General features: G+C 39.1%; 1 protein-coding gene across 5 annotated transcripts; it reads right to left on the bottom strand.

The window, feature by feature from the left end:
• Positions 1 to 487: 487 nt before the first annotated feature.
• si:ch211-267e7.3 (ADAMTS-like protein 2) lies at positions 488 to 25168 on the bottom strand. Of its 5 annotated transcripts, XM_046863579.1 has the most exons (19): positions 25110 to 25168; positions 24979 to 25013; positions 19169 to 19305; positions 16506 to 16581; positions 16214 to 16316; positions 15093 to 15238; positions 14526 to 14649; positions 13847 to 13927; positions 12333 to 12508; positions 11502 to 11856; positions 11066 to 11372; positions 10751 to 10854; positions 9525 to 9651; positions 6996 to 7209; positions 6626 to 6781; positions 6106 to 6276; positions 4451 to 4627; positions 3086 to 3230; positions 488 to 1848 (listed from the first exon to the last, which is right to left on the bottom strand). In XM_046863579.1, the coding sequence occupies exons 1-19, from the start codon at positions 25153 to 25155 to the stop codon at positions 1727 to 1729; spliced, it is 2802 nt and encodes a 933-aa protein (XP_046719535.1). In that variant the 5' UTR covers positions 25156 to 25168; the 3' UTR covers positions 488 to 1726. The 5 variants fall into 5 exon arrangements, with proteins under 5 accessions (XP_046719535.1, XP_046719533.1, XP_046719534.1 ...); XM_046863577.1 differs by lacking the exon at positions 25110 to 25168 and having other exon boundaries at positions 24979 to 25109; XM_046863578.1 differs by lacking the exon at positions 25110 to 25168 and having other exon boundaries at positions 488 to 1845; positions 24979 to 25092.
• Between the last annotated feature and the right edge of the window lie 464 nt (positions 25169 to 25632).

The following is a 25632-nucleotide window of genomic DNA, read 5'->3' as shown; positions in this document are numbered from 1 at the left end:
TAATAAGTATAAAAATGGTAAAACTATAATGAATGAACATTAGGTGTAATGAATCTGGTTCCTCTCAACCATCTTACAGAGCTTTTCCTTGCCATAGTCACCACTGACTTGCTCATCAGGGATAAATCTATAAGGGTCAAACTTATAGATTCTAAACGTTATAACCTCTTCATCCAGGTAAAGTTGCTTTGGGACGATGTGCATTGTTCAAGTAAATGTGTGGTTCCATGCAAGTTTTTCCCCCCGGCACTTTAATACCTGCTATTATATATATTTTGTAAACTGGCTGTATTATGCTTGTAGCCTAACTTTTTCAGTTCCACAGTTTCCAATGCGGAAGTCTGATTATTCTGTATTACAACCCATTTCCTGTATTGCTACAGTAGGAAACTAGTCATTGTGAAATGTGCCTTGAAACTGCAATTTACACAATGAACCCTATTCAATCTAAAAAAACAAAATATAATAAACAGGATTGCACCAAAGCTAAACAATAATCACTTTATTTCTTTTTTTTCCTTTTACCTCTATTCCAGGTCACCATAAACACTTATAGCTTAAAAACAAGAAACTTTGTACAAATATGAAAAGTGTGTCAGTGAATCAGTGTTACAGTACAAGAGAGTGGCATGTTCCGTACGCTCGTAATAAAAACAGCGTCTCTGTGGATCAGGAACAGCCTGTGCAGTGAGGGGAGCTGCCTGAGGGGTCTGATGAGAACATCCCCACGAAGTATAGCACCATATGTATACAGATTAGAGATACAGCTTAAAGTGTAGTGTTGGGGTTCAGTGTGCCGAGTATGAGACAATTAAATAGAACTGGTTAGGTTCACAATGGAGAAAGTGTTTAGTTTTAGTTTAGGATTTAGGTATAAGTGATTAGAGGTACCGATTTGATGTACTTCATAAGCAACATATTAGTTGATAGTATAAGGGTATCATCATTACAGTGCAGTCTGGAGACAGGTTAGACACTAGCTTGTTGATTATCCTTGTAGGAAATTAGCTACAGTAGACTTACATTTATAGGACTGGAGCACTGCAATTAGCTTACCTTTGTGGTGCGAATGCAGGATCTAAGAGCATGAGAAATGTCATGCCCTGTCTCATGCCTCGTCTTTATTATTATGCTAAGGGGATTAGGCTAGGGCCAGTTTCGGGGGTTGTGTACGGTGTTTTTAAATATTTTTGCGTAAGGTTTAGCTTGTAGAGGTGTAATGTAGCACGTAAATGCTGTATTTTAGGATTTACAGTGTTGGATTTTGAGCAGAACATACGAAAATATCTTGAGGTAAAGATTTAAAAAAGGATATCTTAAAAACAGGATTAGTATATACACAGTCACCAGTCATTACTATTGTCATACACTACATTTTAGTGTTTTTTCTGAGTGACTATATTTGAATTAATTTTGAAACAAAATGGGTCAGTGTAGCTTGTGGATTGGAATCCTTCAAGGGACCAATCAGAATAGCTATTAGAGCTGCATCAATTTTAATTAGGTTAGAGCTATAGAGTAATAGCATTTGTAGGTAATAGGTTAGACTGTAGGTAACCAGTTGAGGTGCTCTGTTCTGCATAAAATGTTTGGGGGGGATAGTAGGGTCTTAAATGAGAGTTTAGATTCAGGTTTCTGTGTGTGTGTGTGTGTGTGTGTGTGTATATATGTACATTTGGGGTTCTTCACATCGAGTGGAATGGCCCAGTTAGGGTTCAGCAGCTCTTTAGTGACCTTTGGTCCTACAGGAGAGACAGCAGGCCTTTCTGTAGTACCAGTGTGTGCAGAGCTTTACTTTCAGCACCAGTGCACAGTTTGCTGTAACTTTGTCCTCACAAACATCTTCTGCTGGATGAGAGACAAAGGTAAAAACATTGAAACATATTTTAGTGTGTAAATGGACCAATAATATACATATACAATACATATAAATACAGTATATGCTTAAAGCACTATAATCTACAGTATATAAAGTGTGGGGATACACTGTATGAGATTGGGCTATAGTTATAAAGTGACTGGTTTAGTACTACATCATGGTTTTGGGTTTTATCCTTTATGATGCTCTGCTTTTAATGTACCGTAATTTCCGGACTATTAAGCGCACCCAAATATAAGCCGCACCCACTGAATTTTACAAAGATGTTTATTTTGAACATAAATACGCCGCACCTGTCTATAAGCCGCAGGTTTATGTCTACATTAAAACTAATGAACTTTACACAGGCTTTAACGACAGTGTCTGTTACATGGCTTGTATCTAAACAGCAGCCTACCAAGAAAGTCATTGTTCACTGTCTTCCTCCTTCCTTTCACAACAATTTCTCTCGAGAGTTTATCGTTTGGCATTGTTGTGCGTTTAAAAATCACCATCGGTGAAGCTTTTCTCCCGATGCCGTGCAGCTCAGAACACAGGTGAAGTGTGTTTTCATGCCCGGTTGTTTTCAGCGTGACGAATGATTCTCCTTTTCTGTAGAAAATCCGAGTGAGTGGCAGGTCAAACTTCAGAGGAACATCATCCATATTTATGATGTGGTGCGGCCCGATTCAGTGGGAGCGCATCTGATTTAATATAAAGAGTTTCATTGGTTCACCTGAACACGTTTGGGAATTTAATTGGTCTAATGTTATGGGGCTCAGTTTTTTTGGCCTGAAACTTGTGAAACCGGGAAAAACCCAGGAAAAATCCATAAATTAGCCGCTTCATTGTTTAAGCCGCGGGATTCAAAGCGTGGGAAAAAAGTGGTTCATAGTCCGGAAAATACGGTAGCCATTTTTCAAATGCATTTTGATTAAATGGTTTAGATGTACTGTAAAAGTCTTTACACACTCCAAAACATATTAAACCATTGTATCTATACACTGGAAATACAAGAGATCCCATTGGGATCGCATTGTGGAAAACACAAGATGCAAGTTAATTTAATATCAATCAGATAAAGCCCACATTCATGAACATGAACATTTATGTTGCTCTAAGTCATTTTTTGGTTTGGTTTTTGTAGTATGTATTGTGTGTGCTCCCATACATTGTAATGTTGTGCCACTGTGGAATGTGTGTATTGTTATTGGTTGTTTGTGTTACCTGGTGCCTCAGTAGGACAAGGCTGTACCTCACAGCTCTGTCTGGCCTGAGGTTTTAGTGTGGAGTCACAGCTTTGGCCGATCTCCTCCCCCTGATAACACCTCACCTCTCTTACTCTCACTCCACTCCCGCATGTCTTAGTGCACTGTAACACACACACACACAGAGATGTGACCAGCCCTTAGTTCGCTGTAAAATTGCATTTTAGTTTGTGGGTGAAATTTTCTCAGGGCTGGAGAGAATAACGCAGATATACTGTAGTGATGTCATTTCCTTCTGGATTGGCAGTTCATGTAGAACTAATCCTGCCTGAATACGGCTCAGGTATCAGCTCTTGTTGGTCTCTTTGTTCAATATATGTTTCTAAAAGAATTAGTAAATACTGCTCATAAGATAGTATTATAAATACATGTATTCAGATTATGAAGGCGCTGCATCTTAGAGTCGCGGTGGATCAGGAGCCCTTGACGTTTAATATGACCACTGACCAAAAATCTCAACTTATTCTTGTACATTTCTCTTTGGTTAAATCGGGCTTAAGCAATGTCTGAGTTAAAGCATATCTGTTTCACAAAGCAGGAGGGAGATTTTTGGGCAACACTTGCTATAATCCTGTACTTCAAAATCCTAACAGCACATTGTGCATATTCATAATGATTTGCTTCAAGCGTCCTTGACAGCTGTGTCTGCTTGTGCACCCGGAAATAATGTAATAAATCATTGTGACTCATTGTTTTTTTTTTAAATCAATGCTTTCAGAGGCCAGGAGACAATCAGCAAACATGTTGTAGGAAAAAAAAAGTAAGCCAATGATATGTGAGGTTAGAGTCGAGTCAGTTGGGCCCACCCACAGCTAAAGAAAAAAGTATCCAGGTGAGCAAAAGCAATAGTTAATAGATGAGATACTGCTCCTGATTTCAGTAATATCAGTAGATATTTTGCACAGCAGTGTTTAAAATATGTGAAAGCTTCACTTATGCGCACACTTGCATGGATTTTTCTGCTATGCCCCAAAACTTTTACTCGTCAATATTTTTGAAGTATTAAAATCATTAATTTTATAGCAAGACTGTGCAATATATCGTGAAAGTCATGTGTGATATTTCGATATATCATGCGGCACAAACCATCCAAAAATTGTCCAGATGCAGCAAAATAGGGTGAGTAGGAAATGCATGCATATGTTATTCTTATACAGTAATATTACTAATACATCCCTGCTGAATTAACTCAAGAGCTGCTGTAAGTCTGTGCTTGACAGTTCAATCTGAAGAACATGCTCATAATATAAGGAACTGTTTAAGAAAAAATAAAAAAAATAAAAAGCATGAAATTAAAGTAGTGTTGAGGTGTAGGTGTATTTACCTGAGACCAGGAGGTGGTGAACCATTTCAAGCAAGGCCTCTCGAAGCACGCAGCTTTCTCATCGGGTTTGGGTGAATGAGCACACACGTGATCAGGAAACTCTTTAAACACACCTGCTTCGAGCCCAGCACACAGCACCTGCCTGCTCTTTACCCCGCGTCCACATGTCGCGTTACACTGATAGATAGATAGATAGATAGATAGATAGATAGATAGATAGATAGATAGATAGATAGATAGATAGATAGACAGACAGACAGACAGACAGACAGACAGACAGACAGACCTCGTGTTATAGCACATATTTTTTTCTGTTTTTTGGTGTTTCTAAGCCTAGTTTTAACTCTCTCTCTCCTCTTCAGACACTGAAATAGAGCTCGTCTGGCTCCGCCCTCAACTAGCGAACCAGCACGCGTCCACTGTCACAACCATATACTGTATACAGTACAGACCAAAAGTTTGGACACACCTTCTCATTCAAAGAGTTTTCTTTATTTTCATAACTATGAAAATTGTAGAGTCACACTGAAGGCATCAAGGGCTATTTGCCCAAGAAGGAGAGTGATGGGGTGCTGGACCAGATGACCTGGCCTCCACAGTCACCGGACCTGAACCCAATCGAGATGGTTTAGGGGTGAGCTGGACCGCAGAGTGAAGGCAAAAGGGCCAACAAGTGCCAAGCATCTCTCGGGGAACTCCTTCAAGACTGTTGGAAGACCATTTCAGGTGACTACCTCTTGAAGCTCATCAAGAGAATGCCAAGAGTGTGCAAAGCAGTAATCAAAGCAAAAGGTGGCTACTTTGAAGAACCTACAATATGACATTTTTCAGTTGTTTCACACTTTTTTGTTATGTATATAATTCCATATATAATTCCACATGTGTTAATTCATAGTTTTGATGCCTTCAGTGTGAATCTACAATTTTCATAGTCATGAAAATAAAGAAAACTCTTTAAATGAGAAGGTGTGTCCAAACTTTTGGTCTGTACTGTGTGTGTGTGTATATATATATATATATATATATATATATTTATTTATTTATTTATTTATATATACTTTAAAGTTTATACATTAAGATAATGTGAATTGCTATGTTTTGCACACTCATGTATTCATTTGTCAAATTATTGACAAATGACAATGAACTACCCATACTGATCACCATTCTACTGATTCTTTATTGATTACTGGTAGGCCAGGCCATGTCTCGAAGTTATGATGGTGTCAACTTGACGCATCTCCAACGTTATAGAATGTTATGGAATTATAGAATTTTACAATACTTTACCGGTTCTTAACTACAAGACTTTACCAAAGTGTATCTACTAAATGTACATGATGTACTATAACATCAGAATATATTGTGTTCCTCAAAATCAGAAAGGGTTTTTTTGCTAAGCGTGCTCACACTCACACACATGGTGTCAAAAGCTTCTAAGTACAACAGTATTAAAAAAATAAATAAAATAAAAATTTTGCACAAAATGTACAGACAGGGTGACATGCAGAATACACAGATATGTGCATGTGGGAGATTGTGGTGGGGTTTGCACTGTAATAAATCATAATTAGGAAAATAATATGCTGAACATTGCAATGAGCAATTATGCATATCCTAAATGTACAGCATAATAATCAGTAATATTGATTTACCTGTTCCCACTCCTGCTCCACCCAGTGTGAGGAGCAGTCTGGGGCTCCACACGGCTGTACGGCGAGGGGCTTCAGCTCCCGATCACAGTGACCATCTGAGATCACCTTCCCATTCCCGCTTTTACACACCACGTAACGCATCATGCGGCCTTCTCCACATGGGCCTGAGCACTTAGACAGGGAGATCAAACACACAGCCAGAGACATGTGGTGAAGGTTGTGATGATTATTTACACCCCAAATATAATCTTAAACTTCTGGTGTTACACTGTACTCCTGTGTATATGAATATCAAAATGCTATTAGATGACCTCATGTGCTCAAAGCTGATTGATTGCAATAAAGAAAAGAAGAAAGTAGTATAAATACCATTACTGATGATTTCTAACAATATTTCACTGTTGCATTAAATTCTTTATGTTTCAGACGTAAAAACAAGTTTTATTTACTAGAACAAATGTGTTTATGAAATGCAGATCGAGTGTTCGTGTCCTCCTGGTTATGTACAGTAGACACTCACCGGGCTCCAGTCCGTGACAGTCCACCTGAGGTCACATGGGGGTCCGTCACACTCCCTTTGACTGATAGGCCGTGTGGATTCGTTACACAGATGAGCGTCCATGGAGCACCGTACCTCCCTGCTTCTCACACCGCGCCGCCCACATCGTGCTGAGCACTACCCACACACATATAGTATCCTGTACAATACTACAGCCAAACGGAGCAAACAAAGCTCCAATTCATGTTTTTTATTCTAGCCTTAAACACCCAAACCCCATATTCAAGTCCATAATTACTAGCTATAGAAATCCAGATTCTTTGTTTCCAACCAGAACAGAAACTGCACAGATCAGTGCAGCTAAACAAATCTGCTTCATGTACACACTGACCTCAGACCAGTCCGAAACTTCCCACTGGGGGCCGCAGGATTTGCTCCTGCAGGATTTGCGTACCATGGGCTTGTGCAGCTCGACAGCGTGGCACAGATCGTCATACACAGAGCTGTCGAAGCCCGGTGCCATCATCTTCCAGCAGCGCACTGTCCGAAACTGAAAACCCTCACCGCATGTTCGAGAGCACTCGCTCCAGCGGCTTGTCTCCCATCTGTCACACACACAAACCCACAAACAAACAAAAAGCACACACACTGTTGTCATATGTCTGACCCTGTAGATCAGCCAGGGAATAGGTTTTTCTTATACATGGTACTGTAATTTTCGGACTATAAAGCGCACCCATATATAAGCCCACTGAATTTTACAAATATTTTTATTTTTAACATAAATAAGCCGCACCTGTCTATAGGCCGCTCTACACTGAAACTAATCAACTTTACAACGAAAGACACGTTACACACGGTGTAACAGGTGAAATATGTTGCGCTTCCTTTAGGAGCAGAGTGGTATTTTGGGAATAGCCTGCCACTGCATTCCTCCGGTATTACTGCATGTGTGTAAGACTGAGGATTATGTCCTTATTATTTTCTGGTGCTCATTTCTAAGTTTCTTTGACTAACCCGTAACGCTGTTGCCAAGAAAAATAAAAAAGCACGAGTTTTGGAAACCTGTCTGTGCTTATATGATTTCTGTTGCAACTGGAGTTAGCGCGCTCTCCCTTCACCCTGACTCAACGCGTTACAACGGCTTGTATCTAAACAGTAGCCCACCAAGAAAGTCATTGTTCACTGTCTTCCTTCTTCCTTTGACAACTATTTCTCTCGAGAGTTTATCTTTTGGCATCGTCGTGCGTTTAAAAATCACCTGATGGAAATTTTTTCTCCCGAAGCCGTGCAGCTCAGAACACAGGTGAGGTGCGTTTTTTCATTTCCGTTCGTAAATTTCATTGGTCTAATATTATGGGGTTCAGTTTTTTGGCTTGAAGTTGTGAAACCGGGAAAAACCCAGGAAAAATTCATAGATTAGCTGCTTCGTTGTTTAAGCCGCAGGGTTCAAAAAGTGGGAAAAAAGTAGCGGCTTATAGTCCGAAAAATACGGTATATACTGTATTATGCTTACGGATCATAGTGTACATTATATATAATAGTTTGTTTTAAATATATATATATATATATATATATATATATATATATATATATATATTTGCAATACATTTGCACTTATTATATTTAATGATTTTTTGGTAAGGAGGCATGACAACCCAGCCATTAGGGTTGCACAAGCCAGTGCACTCTTAGTGCCGGTCCCAAGCCCGGATAAATGGGGAGGGTTGCGTTAGGAAGGGCATCCAGCATAAAACATGCCAAATCAAATATGCGGATCATGAAGTTACCAATGACCCGAGTTACCAACGACCACCACAGGTATCGTTAGCCAACAGGGTACCGGTGGAAATTGGGCTAATGTTGGTTAGAGTTGATAAGGAGGTGATGGGTAGGTCTGGCCTTAAGGAGAGGAATGTGGAAGGGCAGATGGTGGTAGATTTTGCTAAAAGATTGGAAATGGCAGTGGTGAACACTTATTTTAAGAAGGATTTGTGGTAGGAGTAGGGAGCAGGTTGAGAAGAGCCTGGAGAGGTGGAGGTACGTGGAGAGAAGGGGAGTGAAAGTCAGTAAGACAGAGTACATGTGTGTGAATGAGAGGGAGGGCAGTGGAGTGGTGCGGTTGCAGGGAGAAGAGGTGGAGAAGGTGAATGAGTTGAGGTACCTGGGGTCAACAGTGCAAAGTAAAGAAGACTGTGTTAGAGAAGTGAAGAAAAGAGGGTGGAGTGGGTGGAGAAGAGTGATAGCAGGAGTGATTTGTGATAGAAGGGTATCTGCAAGAGTGAAAGGGAAAGTTTATAGGACTGTGGTGAGACCTGCGATGTTGGACAAAATTAGAAATGAGTTTATTAGAGGGTGGGAAGGTGAGGAGGCGAGATTGAGATGGTTTGGACATGTGCAGAGGAGGGACATGGGGTATATCGGAGCCACCAGGAAGGAGAAAAAGAGGAGGCCAAGGAGGAGGTTCATGGATGTGGTGAAGAAAGTCATGCAGGTGGTTTGTTAGAAAGAGGCAGATGTAAAGGACAATGTAGCATGGAGACGGATGATCCGCGGTGGCGCCCCCTAACTGGAGCAGCCGAAAGAAGAAGAAGAAGGCATTGAAAAACAGTGGGAGGTGTTGCAGCCTAACAGCTCCAGTGTCCCAAGTTCAATCCTGTACTCGAGTTACTGTTTATGCAAATGTTATGTACATGGACTTTTACCATGTGAGTTTCCTTCAGGTTCTCTAGTTTTCTTTCAACTTACAAACGCATACCAGCAGGCGATTTAAATTGTCACTGGTAGTGAATGTGTATGCAAAACAATTTTTATTTATTTAGATAAAAGCATTAATTCTGGTACCACACACACACACACACACACACACACACACACACACACACACACACACACACGTCCAGCTATCTAAACGTCTGACCTGGGTGAACAGTCTCTGCCTGTGCAGAACTCGTATGTGGGCTCAGGTCGAGTCAAAGCATCACAGTAAGTCTCATCAACCTCAGAACCATCATATTTTACACACAAAGCAAACGCTGTGCTGATACCTACAGACAGAGAGAGAAAGAAAGAGAGAGAGAATCATAAATTTATTATTTCTCCTAATAATAAAATGAGTAACAATTTTCTCTACATAATCATTTCTGATATTAAACTATGTGCTATCTGGAATTGTTTGGCTTTGGAGTCCCAAATAATATAATAAACAAAATCTTGAGGGTTAGAAATTATTTATTTAACAGATGTCAAACTGTCTAATACAGGATGAGATCCTGGACACCCAAGTATATATTGTTCATTGATAAAATTGCAGTATCTGCAAAATGGGAGTAATTTGAAAAAAAATACATTTGTATTAAGTACTGCCCTGAACAAGCTATTTCTCAAAGCACTTAAACAGGGAGTTCAAAAACACACAGTCAGAGACATGATTCAAAGGGGAAGTAATGACATTATTATTTTAAACCCCAAAAATTTTCCTAAACATCTAGTGTTATACACAGGTGCACAGTATAACAGAATATTGTTGGCTGAATGATTACAATACAGGTAAGAATAATATAGAAGTATATCTTTCTAAAAAAATGTTCTTGTTGCATGATTATATGTTTCATTTGTGTGCCTGTCCTTCCATTTTTTAATGCAATTATTAGTTTTAATCGACAAATAATGTTTTGTACATTAATTTGTTAAATAAAACAAATTAGCAGCCTGAACAAGCTATTTCTTATAACAGATATTTACATATAGTCCACAAGATTAAAATAATAACATAATTTACACAAATAAACCGGTTTAAATGTTTAATTGCCTCATTTATATTTTTTGTAATGGTTCAAATCCCTTGTTTGTCCTGTGCAGAAAAATGTTTTTCTGTATTCCTCTTATGAATGTATTTTTCCAGCATTTTCTGCAAATTTGTGCTCTTTTTAACAATGTCTTTATGATATTCAAGATATTTTTGCACTTCGGAAAGCTGAGGGACACGTACACCACTGCTACAAAAAATAAAATGTTAATGGTTCTCAAAACAGCTACAGAAGGGTATAAATTGTAATTATGGGGTACATGTGAATATCCTATGTAGCTTTTGATTGGCAATACCCAGTTGTGTTTGTTTGTGACCATTCCTTGTGACATGATCACCTGTAGTACAAGTTGAACTGCACGGTGCGTACGCAGATACCTTCCATCTGTACACGCCTGCCAGACTAACATCATGGTCCAGAGACACCACCTCGAACTCATTACTGCACCGATACAAAGAGAGAAATGAGGAAGGTAAACATTAACATGGAATGTAAGAAATACAGCTGATCAGCCCTAATTCGAGATGTTTTTTCCCTCATTATACTTCTCTCTGCTCCAAACCCTGGTCCCCCAATCTCAAACCTCCCCACCTGCTTTATACTTTGTTTCCTTTTCTATCCCTAATTCCCCTTTTCAGTCCTTCAGGCTGACCTGTCAGTGAGTGTGAGGCGCTCTGGTGCCCCCTGCTGGAGTGGGAGAAGTTGCGCTCTGTGCTGTGATGTGCTGTTCGACTCAGGCTTAAACTCTGGCTCTCTCTGGCTCGTCGTGTGGATCTGCAGAGCCAGGCTGTTCTTCACAGACGAGCTCTGGTTCAGCTTCAGAGTGGAGCAGGCCAAGACAGATGCGCTCTCTGCGCAAGGCTGCGGCTTATGCAGCTTGCTCTTCACACTCTTTGCCACGAGCTGGGTTTCATTAGTCACACTAGAGGAGTCGCCTTCAATCCGGTTAAATCTGGAACCTGGAGGGGTTCGAGTGGATTCTGTTATCCAAGGCTTCACTGTAGATTTATTACTTTTATCATTTTATTATTATACTAATGCCAAGTTTACACACAGGGCAATAGAAAACACAATAATTCTGCGCTCACCGAGTCCATCCTGCTTTCCGAGCTCATTACGAAGAACCTTTCCAGGCACTCTAATGCGCACCACGTCAGGGTTTTTACTGAGGTTACAAGGAGCCTGATGCTCCCAACGAACATCTTCCCGTGCTTCCATCCTCCCCTTATGCTCAACAGGCGTACTCTGGTTCTTCTCTTCCTCCCCATTCTCACTGCGAGCCTCAACCTCATTCCCGATAATGGGAAGCCGTGAATATGAAGCGTTGGCCATCATGCTGCTCAGTGGAGGCTGCTGCTGGGTAGATGATGCTGGGGTGGAGAACACTCGAGGCACCGTGTACTCGTATGTGATGTGAGGCATCTTTCCATTAAGGTTGTAATACTTCATACAAAGAAGGGAAAAAAAATGTAAGCACTACAAATGGGTCAAATAAGTCACAGAAAACTATTCAGAAATCAAATCTAAAGTTATGTACTGAAGTGGATATGTGAAATAAACATACATTACCAGTAGGGGTGTCACTATTACAGTATAATTTACCTTAAATACTAACCTACAATACTATAATAATATTAAAATACTGTGATAAAATACATGGTAAACATCCCAGGAATATTTTGATCGCAACAATGGTGAAATAATTGCATTTAAAACTGCATTTAATAACACCATAGCAAGCTAAACAACCAATGTTAGCTGGCAGGTTACATTCACTCCCTGTCAGATTGTGTTATGTTGTTCGCTAAAGGTAACCATAGAGTTGTGAGGAAAAAAATAAATAAATACAATTTTTTAGAAGAGATTAAAAGGAGAGAAGTAATGGTTCTATTAGGAGCAGTACATACCTATATACCTACCATGACGTTCAGGCCCTGCTGGGTAGGACCCTGGGCCATGATGTACTCAAAGCCGTCTGAGAAGAGGTTAAGTGGCCTCCGGTACTTAAACACTGTTCCTGCTATGGGGAAGTTGCGTGGATTGTCGATTACAGTGTTGCCATTGAAGAAGAAGTGGCCAGCTTCATCTGAAAGAGCTGAAGGGAACAGTAGGAACAAGATGAACCCAAAAATACTCTACTCATACTGAATTTTCTTTGTTCATTCGTTTTTTGCTCTCAAGCAGATGCTGAAACTTACACACCAAAGTCTAATTGCGGTGGTGGACAACATAATGTAATTCGCTACTGTACTGTGTTTACATTTCCATTGAAAAAAAAATTCAACTGCAGGACATTTCATAGTGAAATATCGTACTTTTTACTCAAATACATTTTGAAAATCAGTCGTTCCTTTTCATTTCTGAGTGGATTAAAACTTAACTGGTCAAGCACACAGCAAGCCACTCTAACTAAATGACTCTAACTTGCCACAACATCCTTTTAAAGTAGTTGAAAAAAAGGTTTTAGGCTCTTAAACCTTTTAATAGATATCAATCAGTGTTTGACTCATTAATATCATTCTATAAATAGATTGGGGTGCTAAGAGTAAAATGAGTGTCTTTTCACATTAACAGTAGATTATGCAAGAGTCTTGTGACAAAAATAATAATAGGAACATTATAGCCATAATAAATTTAGTACTGTGGATACATCTGAAGGCAAAAACGTTTGTACTTTTACTTAGGTGAGAGTTTAAAGGGAGCACTTTCACTTTTACTGGAGTCATATTTTACAGAGTTTATCTCCAATTTTACTCAAGTGGTTATGTACTTCTTCCACCACTGTCTAATTGTAATACATCTGAATTCTATTGATTTTAGATTTGGATTTTGTAATATGCCCCTTTGTTATTATGTTAAGGCCTGGGTACTGTAAAATTTATTCTTTCTAGTTTAGTTTTGGCCAATTCCACCCCCACCCGCACACACACCTGTTAGGTCTCCCCATCATTCACCAGCTACCAATTCAGAAGGATGAAGGTTATGACATGCTTTATCTGAGACACTTGAAGTACCTTTCTGAACTGCAGCGTATTCTGTATCATGGCATGGTGTAACATACTCAAAGGAAAACACAAACAGATGATTGATTGGTCACGTTGATTGGTCTATGCCCATGATTGCTCACTTTGACAGGAAAGACTGCATGTCACCCCACTTTCTTAGCATCATCAGGATTTGGACCAGAGATTTTGTTAAGACAATACTGCAAAAATGACATGACTAACACATTAGGAAAATCTAAAACCCCATTTTAGATGTTTAAAAACCATCTAAAATAAATATTCCTGATAATTTAATTGCCATAAATGGCAAATCCATCCATCTTATCAGAGGTGTGTCATGCTTATTGTTCATTTTGTGTAATAAAGCTCCTGCACTACATGTGTATGCTTTCTCCTCCACCACAATTACAGAGTAATAAAGAGTTTACCCAGGATGTTTTCAGTCTTTCGCCGCTCAACGATCTGAATGTCCGTGGCTCCGACAGGTATATTAGTTATAAATGCATAACCTGATGAATCATAGAAAATACCAATGATTTCAAATTCGTCCTAGCCTTTAACTCACTACACAACCAGCCGCCAAGTGAAAGCAAACACCATTAGTCCAATATACAATGTGAAAAGGAAGGATTTCTTCTAATGTTCAGTTCACAAATGAGAAATGTCTTAAAAGGTTTCTGATTTTTATGATGATATTTAAAAGAATGGTTATGGTGCAGTTGGATGGAAAATAAGGGCCCTTGAAAAAAAAAAAGACCCTTAACCCTGAACTGCTCAGCTCTGAGCTCAGATTGTATTCTGGCCAGCTTGTAAGCTGCATTGAAAATCCTTCCAAATGAATACATGTTGGTATGAAAAAACAGGGCTTAACATTTCCAGCTGAATATTTATTCCTAACCAAGCATATGGGAAAGAAAAGATGATTGTATTGGGACGATGGCACTGGGAAAGGAAACCGAGGACATGGTAAAAATGCTGTGAAATGCCTCAGAGTGAATCATTAACGAAAACTTTTTTTCACCCAATAATCCTGTGTTGTGCCCTTAAGTAACATTTGTGACCTCTTAGTAATAGTATAAAAGATATACCTAAGTATATAAGATATACCTAACTGTGTGATCCCCTTCCGGTAAGATCCTGAGATCCGGTAACAGGTGTCACCGCTTCCACCACAGATGCCACATTTGTCTACAGATTTACCAGAATACAGTTTCCCATCACACCCCACCACCTGTATGTGGACAAAGACACAGCAATCTTTTTATTTTTATTTTATATTCTATACTCAATAGCAATCAGACAACCTAAGGGCACAGAACAGTATCAGTGAGTGCAATCCTTAAAATTCTGCACATAAATTGCACTTTGGCTCTTATGTGAGATCCCACACTTACTAATACTGTTCCTCTGTGTGCTTCTGTAGTTTAACCCATCAAGTCTGAATCCCTTTTAGGGGAAAATAATAATTTTAAACTTTACAGCTGGCATCCAATTATTAGCATCTGCATAGGCTGCCAAGTTAGAGTATAAGTGCTGCATTCTATTAAAGCATGGCAAAACTTTACTAAATTGACCAACAATATAGAAAGAAACATCATCTCATCCCAAACTCCATATACAGAGGTCATTTATGAATGGTGTAGTCTTCTAGAAGTAGTAGGGGTAGTGTATAACCTGGCACTGGCCCTCAATGCAGACGCCCTTGTAGACCCCATGCCTACAGAAGGTCCCATCGTGTGCCGGAACCAATAGCTGTCTCTCTCCCGTGGTGGTGGTGCACTGCAGGTCACATGGCTTGCTGGAAATGCTGATGTAATCATCTGGACAGGACATGACATCATTAATGCTGTTAAATCTCCGGACTCTGGAGAGTTCTGCTGAGGATTGAAGTTAGTCATTGTATCAAAGAAAGGGCTCTTTTGTTCCTAATTCGGAAATAAACCGAACCGCCTCATCCATTAGATGGGAGACTATGGAACCGCTGTCCTGGGGCCAAAAATGAAAGAGCAAAGATGTTCTGCATATAATATCTACGTGGAACAAGACACACAACTGGATTCTGGAGACTTTAGACTATGAGGCATGGAAAGGTGATGAGAACTGGTGGAAGAAAACCATCCTCAACCATGCTTATCACAACACAATGACATGAGCTTTTTCAATGCATCACTAAGATATTGCATGGCAGTCCTTTCCTTCACCAATCTGTATATTCAGTTTGATTATTACATCCATTATGTCAGATGCTTTTCTCTAATGTGACTAACTGTGCAGATCAGAGTAAAGATTTGCTCAAGGACTCTTCTGGTTTGAGCCACCACTAACCCAAAACATTTTTTTAAATAATTTAAACATTATATATATATATATATGTATGTATAAAAATATTGCTCAATTCTTAATGCCTTGTTCGGCTGTTCAGTTACATTCTGTAACCATTTGTCTCTTTATCCCTTATTCTCTCTGACTTTTTTATCAAGAACAGCTTGAAGCAACTGATTTTCCAATGTAGATTTTCTTCACAACAACCTCAGTGTGTTGTCTAAGATGTTTAAAAGCAACTCTCAGGTGGAATAAATGTCTTGGCTGATCACAAATCGGGTAAATTTCTTTCTGGCTGAACAGTTTCTGTAATAGTTGGGTTCTAAGGCCAAGCTAGCTTTTGTGGAATTAACCATCATGTTCCTTAATTAGAGCAATGAACACCGTCAAATAAAACAAACATACTTCTTCCATCTTAACTTCACCTATGTGTCCGAAATCCCCATGTCATATGGTCATAAAAGTGTTTTTACCTGGATAGAGGGGAATCCACTCATAATATTTCCTGCTGAAGGCTTTGGAGTTGAACTGGGAGCACTGGTGCTGCTTGAAGCTGATTCTGCTATTGGGGCATGGCTAGGCAATACATAAATCAATAATTACACAGCTCAAACAGCAGGTAGCATGGCAAACAGCTTGAACATTTTACAGTATTAAACTAACAGCTTTGGCTCAGTTCACACGGTTTCTCCATATCCCTTAATTAGAATCAGCCCTACTTTGGGGATTCCAAATACTATAAAACACAGACTAAATGAGCCTTACCTGGTTAGTACACAACTGATACCGCTTAGGCGATCCAGCACAGAAGGAGCTGTTGATGTTGTGTGTAGTAGTGAGCCTGGAAAGAAAACAAGCTTTAATAATTTATACACCTCCTGAAGGTAGACAAATCGGATGAAGTGTAATTGTTATGTCTGCATCATGGGCAGGCCGACAGTGTGGCCAATCCATATTCTCCCATTTTTGAGATTTAACATTGTGCCTACAGAGTGGCTGGTCAGTGTTCAGGCTATTGTTTTATTTTACTTAAATCTTACTATTTCTGTTTGCCTTTTAATTATCTTTCTCTGCTAGGTTAAATGCTGTAATATTGTATCACAGCTCCATGATGCTCATCAAAACCAAAGCTGAGGGAATATGTTTAGAAAAAATACTTCACATCCCTCAGTACAGCTCTATGTTCATGCACATTAAACACATTAAAGCTGTTTTGTAAAGTCATAGTGGCCACAACCCTTTATTAATTCACTTTATGATTAGCTAGATAGACCATAGATAGATTGATAGATTTTTTTTTTTATGCATGGTGTCCTTGCAATTCTGAAGATTTGATATAGGACACTGAAAGCATTTTCTCCACTATGTGCCTTGTTTTACTTTGGGGTTTGTTTTTCAGAAGAAAAAAAAGTTGCCAATAATATTACTGCAATGATCCTAAATCATTTGTACACATCGAAATTGATTCTTAACATTTTTGATAGCCTCTATGCCATCATACAACTACGGTGCTCCTCTTACACAAGACTACCTGGCTTACACATGTGCAACTTTCCCAGGCTTGTTCACCCCTTTCAGCCCACTCCAGATGGGCCTCCTCTTCATCTTTCTGTTTCACCACTGAGATCCCCCTCCACAACATGTGTACACACACACACACACACACACACACACACACACACACACACACACACACACACACACACACACACACACACACAGGGGAGTGCTAATAGGGGCCAGCTGGCCTAGCTCAACACAAGTCCTTATCGGCAGAGGAATCTTCCTAAAGCAGCAGCCCATTTGCTCTAAAAGGCATTTTATAAGTATGTTTGTCTGGACAGAATTGCTGGTGTCATTCTGGCCACTGATTTTAGATAATTAATGGCCCATAGAAATGCCATTTCTCTCATCTTGGGAGTTTTAAAAGGAGAAACCTCTCCCTTGCTAATAATGCATAGCCATAATGGAAACCTTACAACTGGCTAACCTACTACAATTATCTAAAGAAGCTGAATAAGTGTGTATTAAAATCAATTCCAGACTAATAAGGCTGTACTTTCCAGGGCTACTTATTTGTGTGACAGAATTGTTCACCCTATTAACAAGAAATATTACATTTCATACAGCTAGGTGTCCAACAAGAGGTCAAAACTCGTTTTACTCTTAGAGTGGGGGGTGTCATTAGTTTCTCATCTGTCAATCAGAACGAAACAAACCAACCATCTGCACTTTCCTGTGCCATGAGTGTGTGCAGCTGCCCTGTAAAGTAGTCAGAGAAGAAATTCAAAATGATGTCTCGTCTTTCAGAGAACACACCTTTTTTTAACAGCCTTTTTTATATCCACACAAGCTATAAACATTTTTATATCTAAATTTTTTAACATGCATGTACATAAAACTTCACAGAAATTTTTCTAAATTAAGCAGTTACTTATGATGATGGTAATGATGATCTTTTTTTTTTTTTATTAGAGTGTTGAAGGATTATTGATTATTTAAAATGCAGAGAACTCAAATGCATATACATAATAGTAAATGCTGTCAAGTCAAATGCTTGTAGAGAGAAATGATTACGGCAAGAAAACGATCGATAGATAGACAGACAGACAGACAGACAGACAGACAGACAGACAGACAGACAGATATTCACAATATTGACAAACAAAACACTGACAAGGAAGACAAACATATTCTCTTTATGTTCTTCTGGTTATTTCTACTCCTAAAGTAAAATCTAATCAAAAATGATCACAAACATATCTCTGGGAACAAGTTTGTTTTTAAATTTCTCATATTTAAAATACTTTTAGAGGTCTCTAAATTCATTGATGATTAGTTTGTTTTCAGTAACTGTTCAACTCAAGCATCTTTAATAAAAGTTACAGTTATGTTCTTAAGTTATCCAAATGTAAAATATGTATAATGTGGTAGACTGCACACAGCTCCGGATATAAAGCAGACTGCACCAGTTATGAAGCCTGTGCAGTGCATAGTTGCATTGAGCTTTCAGGACCATTTATTTAAAAATGACAGGGAGTTTTCACCTACTGATGAAACGCTGTGATTGATGATGCTAGCCAGGGTAAGAAGAAGGTACAAAAGGGTCAGGCTGATGGAGGAGTAACAGGCCTTGAACAGCTAATTAGCAAGCTCAGACTAAGGGAAGTTTAGATCACAGGGTTAAAGGTCTGAGCCTCAGTCTTGGAGGTTGAGCAAGTGCTTGAGCTCTGCTCAACTTAGTCACTTTGGAGAAAAGCATCTGACATATGGGGTCAAAACTATTTTATTAACTCTTCATGTATAACTGTGTTTAAGTGATATATTTCACAATATTCATTGATTATGAATATGATTGAACTGGGAGAGTTTTATCCCAGAGGACACACTGAAGGTCCAGTGTTAATGAGTTTTGCTGAACGACTAACCTCTGCTGCAGACAGTGACGCTCCTGTGAGCGAACGCCTCCTCCGCACGTCCAACTACAGGTCGACCAGCTGCTCCATTCACCCCACCATTGAGCCACTTCATCCGGATGGAGCTCCTCCGTCCCCTCCCTGCTGTCCTGGCCCAGGGATACAAAGGTAGAGGGAGAGACAGAGAAACACGGAAGGAGAATAAGAGAGACAGGTAGCATTTTCACTCATCTCTATCTGTCTATATCTTTACTGGTGAAGTTTGAGCAATCATGTGCCACAGTAGTCTAGCTACACAGAATGCACAAGTATTTTTCCACATGTTTGTTTATCACAAAATTGTTTTCTAATCACTAACAAACTTAGAGCCTGCTGAAAGATTTGTACCTTGACTTTAATCAAGCTCTAAAGAAAGTCTTGAAATCGTCTCTTCAGATAAACGTTTTCCAATAAACAATGCAATTGTGGATAATCCAGAGATGCAGCTAAAATCGAAATCACAGTATAAAAGCCCCTAAAGAACATTAATTGACTATAATTGTGAAGGTATCATGATTAAGTAATACTGCATTAATCTTTAGGAAATAACTGCACTCAGGGATTTGGTTCGCCTCCTGACATCTTGTTAGATGTTATATTTATAAAGAACTCAGTCATTGGGCTCATGACCATACATGCAACACACACAGAGCTTGAGGAGGATGGCTGAAATGTAAACTCAATCACAAGGTTTCAAAACAACACCTCTCCTTCACGGCACAGTAAAGCTGTGGGAGACAAACACCAGATCCACTGAGAGGCAAACATACTCCTTCTGCACTTGTCCTGCAACATCCCGGGCAAAACTCAACAATTACCAGCTGGCTTCTAGGAAACAAGGTTTAAAGAGGTGGCCTTAGGTGAGCTCTGTGGATTTAGACACGCAGATAAGTTGAGAGATGGTTCAGACCCATGCAACAAACAAGAAATGAGAATCTACAAAGCAAGAAAGAGGTTACTAAGAGAAAGAGGGTGTGTGTATGTGTGTGTGTGTGTGTGTGTGTGTGTTAGACCCCATCTTTACTCTCGAAACCCAGAGAACTATAGACAAATCTTTGCAATCTATATGTGATGTTGAATCGTAACCTTTTTTTATTTGCAATGAGAGCCCAGTTAAACCATTTACATTTTTTTTTATTACAGAACCATTTATTTGTTAGATTTATCATTCAGGTTTATCATCAGTGTTTTTTTGTTTACAAAGTCTTTGTTAAATCACATTGTCCAACACATTGTACAGAAACTCAACATAACTACCATGTCAAATAAATGTGTCATCTGCACGGACGAGAAATGGCTCACTGATGCCCCCCCCCCCCCTCCTTCCTCTTTTCCATGGTGTTGCTTTATCCTAAATTTTACTAAGTAATGGTTGACTGCTGCTTCAGTCTTCCTGGGATTGTTTGGCTTTAACTAATTACCTTCAAATTTCCATTCTGGTTAAAGGCTCCAACAATGTATACCCATCACATGTTATTCTCTCCCTGTACACAGAACAAGGGGGACAAAGTCAACAAGTACAAGAGAAAGATAGATGGAGGGCTCTTTGAGCACAAATTGGAAACAGATCAACTGATAAAGGACATACAAGGAGAGAAGAGTGAAGCTGATGAATAATGAGCTGGCAGACGGAGAAAGAGCGAGCGAAGAACTCCGTCCATCTCTCATCAAAGGCCCTGAATGACTCAGACACATGAAAGGACCAGCGGCAGCAGGGAAATTAGACCGACTCCTGTCTGTCGTCTAGGTGGAGAGATAATCACTCTACCTAATGCCTGAACCTGCACTTTAGTGACACACGGGCGCAAAGCTCAGCAAATCTCTCTTGAATGATCAGAAAGCTCTGGTATAGTGCTGACTGAACAGCAGCTTTGTGTTTTCTTTCCTCATAGCAGCTCTGATGGTAAAGTGTTGTACATGGTAAGATAAAGGATGATAAAAACAACTGAGCAGCGTAAGTTTAGCAGTTCAATATGTTAAATCCTATTACACTTCTGGGGGGGAAAAAAAAGTGGAAAAAGGCCAGAATGACAAAAATATTAATCCTTTCAATCGTCTTAATAACAAACCGCTGGAGAGAAAATTTAAATGAATGAAACTAATAAATAAAGTGATTTAATATGAGAGCTTTTTCTTTTTAATTTACTTAAATGTTTAATCCTTGTGGGTAAACTTGCAGACATTATTTACAGAAACAAAAGACAGTGTTGTTCCATTCAATGTTGATGAGGTGTAAACAGTTGATGGGTAGTTGAACAAGTGTGAACCCAGACGTGGTGAATTTTGCATTAAACCTTTTTTTTATCATTATCATAATTTTACCTATGTTTACAAGAAGACTATGTAAGTGTAGGTTCCTTGTTTCTAGCACCCTCTACCCCCACCCTGAACAGTTCACTGCAGTAAAAGTAAATTGCAGTTCATTTAATGACCAATGATTTGTATTTAAGTCTATTAGAACCTTATTATTTTGCCATTTTGGGCAAAAAATTTTGCCCACAAGTGTATATTCGGGCATGTTTTTACACTGGCAAAGCAACTTATTCTTTAAAAGCATGCTACTCATGCTCATAATGACTAATGATAAAGCAGTAACATTTGAGAGAAATAAGAAGATTTTCCTGCATATGCCTATTCAATACATTCAGACAGATCACAGAATAGGCAACAACTTCAGCTTCAGCACCAGTGCTTTGTTGGAGTAAAAGTATTAAGAAGGCAACTATTGGCCCTCGAGCAAAACCTTAAAGCCTCCATTGTATATATTTATTTCTCTTCCTTCTTCGCCTCTCATTCTCCCTCCATGTTTCTCTCCCTTTGTGTCAGTCTGCCTCCCTACTGTTTCACAGTGTCTGTGTCTCTTTGTCTCTTAAATATTGCATTTACAAGATAATAAGCAAAGAACTCGAATGTAATGTGTTACAAAATACAAGGACACATCTGCCTCACTCTATGAATCACACATAACAGGGAAAAAAAAGACCCCCCCCTTATAGCCTCACAACCCCCTTTGCACCCCCCACCTCAGAACCTCAATGCATGTCCAAACAAGAATTTGCATGCCCATATGTTTTGTGTCTCAATAGCTTTTGGATGTTTATATCCTAAACAGGCAGAAAGACGTTAGAAAGGTCCTCTCTGCAGATATGTGTGTCTGTGTGTGGCAAGGCTTTTAAAGCAGAGGCTCCCCCCCAAAAAAAGGTAACACAACTTGTAATATAATCCTAAATATACACTGCATTTTGCAACCCAGGTTAAGGGATTTTTATAAGTTCAGTTTTGCAGAAAATACAATCACCACAACTCACTTTTAAAGAAAAATTCTTTCAATATGTTAAGACATTTGTATATGCTTCAGTATAAACCTATAGTTTCTGGTGCGCATTTCTCAAGAAGTGCTTTAACGTAAAAAGACAATGCTAGCACAATAACAATGGCATTTGTTTGAAGACAAATTACCAGGGCAATCACAAACATGGGTTCATGATCAGGTTTATCCGTTAGTTGTCATATTATTGAAGGAACCAATCTAAGGAGTAAAAGATACAGCAAAATGTTTGACTGGAAGTTTTACAATACATTTTTTTAGGCCTGCAGCCATTTTGACTAAGCTGGTTAGCAATCTGTGAGATGTTGAGCACGATGGCACCAATCAGGGATGGCATTATTAGCATGGAAGTTAATGGTTTGGAACTTTACAGCAATGTAGACTTATGATGTACATGCTAGGTGGAAACGGCATGGGCATATGGGTCCAGTGGAGCATTGCATGAAAGAGGCAAAGGCACCATCAACATTAACTGTGACAAAGAAGAACAAGGCAATCAATTTCCATATCCTGCCAAAGCATCTCTGTGGATAGTTAAACTTACTATCTAGAAAAGTTTTACTATCCACAGAGATGCTTTGAATAGGATGAGAACAACTGTATTGTTAATCTCCTGTAACACAGCACCGTACTTTAAACACATTGTCTAGCTGAGGCAGGTGTACTATTAGTCCAATAGATCAGTAACAATGGAAAAAAATGATAAACAGGTGATAGTCCGCAATCCCAATGCCTCAGGTTTGGCCAGGAATCCAAAAGAGCAATAATGGCTGATGTTCTCAAGGTGGAAAAGATGTCATATTCTTGATTCATACTAGCCAATTGTGAGCCTTTGTGAGCTCCTGAGTGTGGAAAAGAGCAGACAGCACCTTTCTACAAACAGTTACACCACCCCATGATGCTTTATGAGGAGCAGTTTAATAAGAAGTTGTTGGTTGACGTTTTAGCTATTGCAATGGCTGGTACAATATTTAATACTCATTTAACTTAAGTGTATGCAAATCTATGTCTCCAGCAACACCCATTTAATATTACAGGTAGACCCCAACTTACAACATAGATAGGGACCGAAAAACGGGTCTTAAGTCCATCAGGTCGAGAAAAGTGACTACTCTATGATGCGTTCCGACACAGGCATAAAGAGGCACTTTAAACACATTTATATATATTTACGTAGTACAAATAAAATAAAATAAATATATATTTTTACAATTATTTCATCCATACAACTAAACAGTTAAGGGTTAAGCCCCTTGCTCAAGGGCCCAGCACTGGCAATTTACTGGTTGTGGGATTTGAACTCATTACCTTCTGATCAAAGGTCCAACATCTTAATCACTGAGCTTTCCCTTACCCATTTCACCCCCACCACTTAAGTTAATGCCCCAGTAACCATTCTCCATCCTGCATTCACTACAAAACACTCTTTCTCACCTACAAAGCCTTTAACTGATTAAGCTCCTACTTATAACCCCAATACCCCCTACTGTGCGTAAACATTATCTTTTCTATATATATTTACTCACAATTCCAACAAATTCATTCTAGCTCCTATGGGTGACAGATCCTTCTGCATTGTTGCCTCAAAATTATGTGGTTCAATTCCATAAGTCTTTCAAGAAATCTCAAAACTCTCACACAACTTTCACATAACCGTTCTGTCAATCTTCTTTACATTTGAAGCTTAAAACTTGTTTTTATTACAATTTTTATGCAAAACAAACTCTCAATTATAATTATTATTAAAAAAGAACTATATGAATGATTCTTCTGTACAGGACACATGCAATGGTCATTTGAAGTTAGTTAAGAAAATAATAATACATTGAATAAATAAAGGAAGCGTTAGACCATTAGAGGTTCTCTCCAAAGTGATGCCCACCAAGGCAGCCAGCCTCCTCTTGAATGGAACGCAGGCAAAGTGATCAATATTTTCACATCAGGAGCAAATAGATCATAGTATATTACTATCCTAAATATATATTTAACTCTGAAATATTGCAACAGCTGGAAGTTTCAAACCAATGCATATGGATAATTCATCATAAGGAAAAATGTCCTTAAGAATTTTCAGGACCAGTGATCTTAATACTGCAGGAGATTTGGATGACTTGACTGGCTGCAGGAGAACTACTAGCAGGGCAGTACAGCTGTTTTTGAACATTTCTGGCAAATCGTTCATTGAAATGCAAACCCCCTAAAGATTAAAAGCTTAAGAACACTACAAGGGCTTCATTAGTCTTAAACCCAGTGCACCAAAAGGCGGCTCTAACAGCATTCAGACTGAACAACTTCGGAAATTCCGCAGAAAGCTGGAGACTCCAGCTGGGCTTTGATCTCCCGGCGCACAGTCGAACAGAAACCAGCGGAGCTCCACACAGATCTCCACGGCTTTCCTGAGAGCATCTGCAGGCCAGCAGAGCTCACTGTCCGCGTCTGGAGGTGCGCAACTTACCTTAATGCTGAACGCTGAGGCTTTATCAAAGATTCCTATGTGGAACAAAAGGCAGTGAATGAGGGTTTGTAAAAGTGCTGTGGTCCAGAGGCAGTGCATGGTTCATGTGTGAGAGAGAGGGGCGCACTCACCCCCTGAGCTTACACCACTTACACAGGGAGAGCCAATGATGGGCATCGCGTGTCATTTTACTGAATCGATTCCTTAAAACAAACTAGACTTTATGAATCGAATACGTGAATCGATTCCGTGGTTTCACATTCTTCTTCTTTTATATTATTATAGTTATTATTATAATTATTATTATTTGTATTTGTACATGTCTTATAAAAAAAAAAAAAACTTTGTAAAAGTTTTCAAAAGACTACCCAGAATCCGTTTAAATAAATCTAAGGACCATAATCGAGCCGAGATCCTTGCGCCTGCGCTCCACGGCTTTCCCTGTAATCGCGCGTCTTGCTAAATCATTACGCATGCGCAGTAAAGGTGTTACGCCATAATGCATAGGTAAGCACTGTTTAAAAAATAAACTATAAATATTATTATACAGATATTATTAATGATTTCATAGATATTTAGATGCAGCCAGCCTAAAGAAACAACAGAATGCTTCTCTTATTTCTTATTCTTATTTGTCCATAAAGACAATCGTGA

The sequence above is a fragment of the Silurus meridionalis genome, chromosome 12 (assembly GCF_014805685.1).
Source record: "Silurus meridionalis isolate SWU-2019-XX chromosome 12, ASM1480568v1, whole genome shotgun sequence".
NCBI classification, from domain to species: domain Eukaryota; kingdom Metazoa; phylum Chordata; class Actinopteri; order Siluriformes; family Siluridae; genus Silurus; species Silurus meridionalis.
The sequence above is the reverse complement of the archived record's forward strand: the minus strand, read 5'-3'. Positions and strand labels throughout refer to the sequence as shown.